This window comes from Euprymna scolopes, chromosome 46 (assembly GCF_053919585.1).
Source record: "Euprymna scolopes isolate OS-2025 chromosome 46, ASM5391958v1, whole genome shotgun sequence".
NCBI lineage: Eukaryota > Metazoa > Mollusca > Cephalopoda > Sepiida > Sepiolidae > Euprymna > Euprymna scolopes.
In genome coordinates, this window is record NC_136527.1 from 18,953,457 (window position 1) to 18,960,956 (window position 7,500).

The 7,500-nt window shown below is 33.9% G+C and overlaps 1 protein-coding gene across 2 annotated transcripts in view; it reads right to left on the reverse strand.

Annotated features, from left to right (window-relative positions):
• LOC145270496 (MAP kinase-activated protein kinase 5-like) overlaps nucleotides 1–7,500 on the reverse strand; it is a 163,836-nt gene that overhangs the window by 1,630 nt on the left and 154,706 nt on the right. For both annotated transcript variants that reach the window (XM_080126156.1, XM_080126155.1), the window contains exon 12: nucleotides 2,205–2,309. In XM_080126156.1, the coding sequence (XP_079982282.1) occupies nucleotides 2,205–2,309 (105 nt within the window). The remainder of the gene's footprint in view (nucleotides 1–2,204; nucleotides 2,310–7,500) is intronic.

Below are 7,500 nucleotides of genomic sequence, written 5' to 3' on the forward strand. Positions count from 1 at the left end.
TGTTGCCCAGTTACAATCTTTTTTGGGTTTGGCTCAATATTACGCTATTTATATTCCAAACATGCATAAATTGAGAGCACTATTGAATGATTTCTTAAAAAAGTGGTTTTGGTCAAAAGAATGCCAAAATACGTTTGAAGATATTAAGAAATGCCTGCTCTCAGATTTAGCTCTAGCACATTTTGATCCACAAAAAGAATTGATTGTTGCATCAGATGCAAGTGACTATGGAGTAGGAGCAGTTCTTCTCCATAAACTTGAAGATGGATCAACAAAGCCAATAGCCCAGATCACTTTTGCCGTTAGCAAATAAACAATTCATATCCAGTAAAAGAAATACTCGAAAAAAGCAAAATCCATAGAAACTTACGTAATTTTAGTATCTCATATACTAAAATACCACACGAAAAACTTATTAAAGAATAAAATAATACTGTAGCTTTTGCAGCGGTATATATAAAAACGTAGGCTTTTAGAAATGTAAAGGTCTATAGCATAAAACAAACAAAAAAATGTATTTACAAATGTAGCTTAAAAATACTAATAAGTCATGTTTTAAATATTACTTCTGCAATTTCTTGTACAAATCTTTATTTACATAGATTAAAATATATATAATTACATTTTAAAAATAATATATATATATATATATATATATATATATATATATATATATATATAGTAATTTATAAAATATATATGGCGATTAAGCTACACTGAATATTCACAGTGGATGAAACGCCGAATATTCAGTGTAGCTTAATTGCCATATATATTTTATAAATTACTAACTAGCTCTACCTACATATTGAGCACTTTTGAAGTAAATACTTAAAGTTCACGCATAAATCTATACTTTCGTATATTAATTTTATGTGAGTAAATGAAGTAGTTATATAATATATATATATAAATTAGATATAGGATACCGAAGCAACTCCTGTATGGCCAATTAGACAGAGGCCGTCGAAACGTGGGACGACCATGGTTGCGTTACAAAGACAAAATAAAGTCTAACTTGCAGGTTCTAAATATTGAATATAACAACATTGAGCTAACTGCAAAAGACAGAAGGAAGTGGATAGAAATGTGTGACAGAAAAATCAAGGCGTTCTCGGCGTTTTGCATCGAAAAACTAAAAGAAGCGAGAGTCAAGTCAAAAAATAATACTGAGCAATGTGGAGCTAAATTCTCGCATTTATATGTCTGTCACCACTGCGGTCGCCATTGCAAGTCTCTAGCAGGACTAAAGTGCCACATACGTCTAAGTGAATGTCGACACGCTGAGTTCTAGACCTTCAGGTCAATTGTCAGAGTCTCATACGTCGAAAATCGACGGAGAGTCCATCATATAAATTAGAATTGGTAAATTTACTAATTATTAAATAGAACATTTTGGTAGCAGAGTCATCAGTTAATTAATATATATATATATATATATATATATATATATATATATATATATATATATATATATAACAGTCATCCACATATAATATGCATATGGAAAAAAATATGTATACGCAAAAAAATAAATAATGTTATTCCATATATTTCTTATACCTCATGATGGTAATTGTAGGTGGTCAATTAATTCAAAGAAAAAAAAAATACAAAAAAAAAAAAATAGAAAAAACTATTTGTTCTCTAAATCGAAGAAAGAAAACTTTTATTACGAAAAAGAAAAAACAATTGGTACACAATTATAGGAGATACGATTTGAAGTAAAATTCTATTAAGTAAAACCGTTTTTAAAAAATCCGTTAAATTTTTTACAATTGCAATAAATAAATACTAACGATCCCATGCTGATTAACGAAATACTTGCAGGAGGTCCGCGTTGTTATCGTTGAGACTTTTATTATGAAAATTTTTAATTTTTTTTTTAAACTTCTGTTCTGTTGCGGTTTTTGTTGTCCACCGGGCATTGCCAAGCAAAACTCACAGAAAAATGGGATTTAAACTGCAGAAGTTTCTCACAGTGTAAAAATTGTTCAACAGTTTCTTCCTTTGCTACATCAGATAATTTATATTAGTTGTGGGTGTGGTTCTTGGCAGTACGCAAAATAATCCGACCAAGATCAGGGACTACGCCACAATTGGTACACAATTATAGGAGATACGATTTGAAGTAAAATTCTATTAAGTAAAACCGTTTTTAAAAAAAATCTGTTAAATTTTTCACAATTGCAATAAATACTTACGATCCCATGCTGATTTACGAAATACTTGCAGGAGGTCCGCGTTGTTATCGTTGAGACTTAAAGCACGTATGGTCAAATTTATTAACATCTTTTCATCATCCTCGGCTAAAAAAAAGAAAAAAAACGAAAATTTTATTTTGTTTATCTGCTTAATCTATCTAAAAGGGAAAATGTGTGTGTGTGTGTGTGTGTGTGTGTGCATTTGTACCCCCGGCAAAAGCATTTATGTTACAACGTGTGGTTTTCTACGTCAAAATGTGGTTTTCTACGTTACAAAATTTGCCTCAAGGCCCAGAAGCCACTCGAGAATAAAGGATTAATGAGAGTACAGTGGCTAAAAAAAGAAAAAAAAACAAAAATTTTATTTTGTTTATCTGCTTAATCTATCTAAAATGGAAAATGTGTGTGTGTGTGTGTGTGTGTGTGTGTGTTTGTGCGTGTGTGCGTGTGCATTTGTACCCCCGGCAAAAGCATTTATGCTACAAAATTCGCCTCAAGGTTTCAGGTTCGAGCCTACCTCCCTACCAACATTTTTTTTTACACCCGGGTAAGTAGATTTAATATAACAAAAATAATTGTTTTCTTATTTTATTTATATTTTTTTTCGGACATTTGAAACTTTTTTTTTTTCACAAAGGAGTCACCACTTATCAAGGCCCAGAAGCCACTCGAGAATAAAGGATTAATGAGAGTACAGTGGCTAAAAAAAGAAAAAAAAAAAAAAATTTTATTTTGTTTATCTGCTTAATCTATCTAAAATGGAAAATGTGTGTGTGTGTGTGTGTGTGTGTGTGTGTGTTTGTGCGTGTGTGCGTGTGCATTTGTGCCCCCCCCCGGCAAAAGCATTTATGCGACAAAATTCGCCTCAAGGTTTCAGGTTCGAGCCTACCTCCCTACCAACATTTTTTTTCACACCCGGGTAAGTAGATTTAATATAACAAAAATAATTGTTTTCTTATTTTATTTATATTTTTTTTCGGACATTTGAAACTTTTTTTTTTTCACAAAGGAGTCACCACTTATCAAGGCCCAGAAGCCACTCGAGAATAAAGGATTAATGAGAGTACAGTGGCTAAAAAAAGAAAAAAAAAAAAAAATTTTATTTCGTTTATCTGCTTAATCTATCTAAAATGGAAAATGTGTGTGTGTGTGTGTGTGTTTGTGCGTGTGTGCGTGTGCATTTGTGCCCCCCCGGCAAAAGCATTTATGCTACAAAATTCGCCTCAAGGTTTCAGGTTCGAGCCTACCTTTCTACCAAAATTTTTTTTTCTTTTACGCCCGGGTAAGTAGATATAGGGTATAACAAAAATAATTGTTTTCTTATTTTATTTATATTTTCTTCGGACATTTGAAACTTTTTTTTTTTTCACAAAGGAGTCACCACTTATCAAGGCCCAGAAGCCACTAGAGAATAAAGGATTAATGAGTGTACAGTGGCTAAAAAAGCTTTTATGTTACAAAATTCGCGCTGTGATTTCATTTCTCTACTACTATGGCGTGATGTTTGACGTAGAAAACCACACGTTGACGTTCGTTTAACCACCTGCTTTTTTTAAACGTCTAATTTCAACCATTCTTGAAACTTTTTTTTTTCACAAAGGAGTCACCACTTATCAAGGCCCAGAAGCCACTCGAGAATAAAGGATTAATGAGTGTACAGTGGCTAAAAAAAAGAAAAAAACCCCGAAAATTTTATATTGTTTATCTGCTTAATCTATCTAAAAGCGAAAATGCGTGTTTGTGTGTGTGTGTGTGTGTGTGTATTTGTACCCCCGCTAGTCTATATAAAAGGCAAAAGCATTTATGTTACAAAATTCGCGCTGTGATTTCATTTCTCTACTACTATGGCGTGATGTTTGACGTAGAAAACCACACGTTGATGTTTGTTTAACCACCTGCTTTTTTTAAACGTCTAATTTCAACCATTCTCACTTCTCTGCCCGCTTAGTGTCGCAGTATCGTGTCACACATTTTTTTCTGCCTCAGCCTCTCTACCAAAATTTTTTTTTTTGTCTTTTACACCTACAAATACCCGGACAACGCCAGGCACCCCTGCTAGTTCGATATAAAAATAAATTTGTAAAATCAATACTAGGTTCTCTACAGTGCAATGTCGACAACAGTGTATTATGAACTAAGCCACCTTAAGAACGACATTCAGCAGGCTCCATTTCACACTTGACTCAGTTCAAATACCTGTAAAACCACCTGCTTTTTTAAACGTTTAATTTCAACCATTCTCACTTCTCTACCCGCTTAGTGCTACATTTTTTTTTCTGCCTCAGCCTCAAATTTATTAACATCTTTTCATCATCCTCGGCTAAAAAAAAAACAAAAAAAACGAAAATATCTAAAAGCAAAAATGTGTGTGTGTGTGTGTGTGTGTGTATGTGCATTTATGTTACAAAATTCGCGCTGTGATTTTATTTCTCTATGGCGTGATGTTTGACGTAGAAAACCACACATTGACGTTCGTTTAACCACCTGCTTTTTTTCAACGTTTAATTTCAACCATTCTCACTTCCCCGCCCTCGTATTATCATGGTAAGTTATCAGGCTATTTGTTTTCTTATTTTATTTATATTTTTTTCGGACATTTCAAATTTTTTTTTTTTTTTCACAAAGTAGTCACCACTTATCAAGGCCCAGAGGCCACTCGAGAATAAAGGATTAATGAGTGTACAGTGGTCAAGGGAAACATGTTGTAGCCATTATTAATAGTGGAAATTAATTAAGGGGACCGGTTCATCAAGAACTTGTTTACAGTGGACTTGAAGACGACCATATTGTAGTCAGCTGGAAAGCAGGGAAACAGAACAGAGTTCCACAGGCGTGCAGTTCTAAGAAAGAAGCTTTGTTCATGGAATCTACGTTTAGGTTTAGGCACAGATAAAGAGTGGGGAAAATTATTGATAGTGGTTTCAGCTAGACGAGTGTTTTTCATGAAAGTCAAGCCAAGGGGACCATAGTTTGGAGCTCAGACGAGCACTTGCCATGAAAAAAACCATAAAGCACACTCAAGCTCACAACGTCTCTTCTGTGAGAAAGAGGTTGTAGGAAAGAGGCTACGAAATCAATTTTGAACTTTGGATACAGTCTTTTTAGCTGCTCCTGCCCAGATGTGGCAACAATACTGCATCCTTGGACGTACTTGGCTTTTATATAAGTAGAGAATTACATCAGCAGTGAAATATCTACTGGAGCGGTAAAGGATGCCACCATTTTCCCAGCAGCCTTGGCAACAGATTTGATGTACGTGTTCCATTTCAGATCAGGAGTAAAGGTCGAACTCAGATTTTTAATATGTGACCTAGAAGTTTGTCAAAACATGGAGCTTCCCCAAAACGAGAGCTATTAATTTCGATTGATGCCAGATGGGGATTAGAGCGTTGATGATGAAGAAATCGAATGTGATTTTAAAACATTTTTTTATTTGTATCGAGGGTGGAACGATAAAGTTGTCCCCCCCCAAAAGAAATCGACACTACAGCTTTATTTTAAAACTTTTATTGAAAATATCAATTCAGGTAACTTGATTATGTAGTAGAACTGACATCTATTCAATGGGTCGTAAAAGGTGCCATATATATTTTATAACTTACTACCTTTCTCTACCTATGTATTGAGCACTGTTGAAGTAAATACTTAAAGTTTACGCATAAAATAATACTTTCGTATATTAATTTATGTGATCAAATTAAGTATATATATATATATATATATATATATATATATATATATATATATATATATATATTATCTTTTAAATATGATTTAGAAAGTTCAACGATTTGACCTTTAGAAACTCTACCAAACTCCTCTGCTTATTTAAGGTCTAAACATTTTAAAACTTTAGCTATTAAAAGGTGAAAATGTATATATATATATATATATATATATATATATATATATATATATATATATATATAGAGAGAGAGAGAGAGAGAGAGAGAGAGAGAGAGAGAAAGAGAGGGGGTAAGTTATATATTTTCATAACTTACTACCTTACTCTGTCTATGTATTGAGCACTGTTGAAGCAAATACTTAAAGTTCACGCATAAAATAATACTTTTGTATATTAATTTATGGGATTAAATAAAGAAGCTATATATATATATATATATATATATATATATATATTATTTTTTAAATATAATTTTTATCCTCAAAACCTTTCGCCTTGATGGAGGGGAGACTAAAACTTGCTGCTATGGTTTCAAATGATCTGAAATAACAGCAAGGGGAGACTTGATTCCAAATATTTCTCTCCTCCTTTTGGTTTTCATACCTAAAGTAAATTTGACAGCGTATAAGGATTATTTGATACTTTTAAGTTCACTCCAATCGGCATTCGATTTTTAAATATAGATAATTGTGCGGTTCTCTTCTCCTTACATAGGTCAAGAGTGAGGTACCTGGCCCAATGCGTAATAACCTAATAACCGAGTCAGCTTAATGGGTCGTAAAAGGTGTCCACGGTTGGCAATAAAAATCAGTAACGATAATTAAAAAAAAAGTTATTTTAATATTTTTTGTCATCGTACAGGAACCAAAATAGCACATGTCCATCGACACCACCCCTATCCCTTCGGTTGCTTCCACAACCGACCACCCACACGTGTTTAACATCACCCCCAACTCACCAGGCAGACAGACAGGGTGACACACAAAAAAAAACCCCATAATTTTCCGAGTTTAATTCATTGAGTTAAAAAGTAGGACATGAAGTCCACAGGTGGAAGGGAAGTATTTTTATTTATTTATTTATTTATTAGTGTTTCAATCATGTGCTCGATTGAGGTCGAGAATGGGATGCTGACATTGATGGAGAATAGAACAAGCACTAGGTCATCGGGAAGGAACGCGTAGAGAAGAAACGAAAATGATAACACTCTGTTTCAGTACAAGGGTGGGAAACATAACATCCGCGTCCAGCACTTGTCCCGGTGACAATACGGGATGGTCGCCATAAAGAAAACAACACTACAGCTTTATTTTAAAACTTTTATTAAAAAAATCAATGCGGGTAACTTGATTATGTAGTAGAGCTGACATCTATTCAATGTAGCCGTCTTTAGCCTCAATCACTGCCTGGATAGAGGGAACACGAAGCAAATACTCGGCAGATGGCAGCGATCAGGCTGACTTTGGTGTTGTGAAAGGTCATGTTGGTGCTGTTCCTGATGTATGAATAAATAAAGTCCAGAGGGTTCGGGTAAAGGAAGGAGGAGGTCTATGAGAGAAGGATATGTAGCAGTCTAGTGTATAGGAAGAAATGCGTGTTCATTTCACGTTC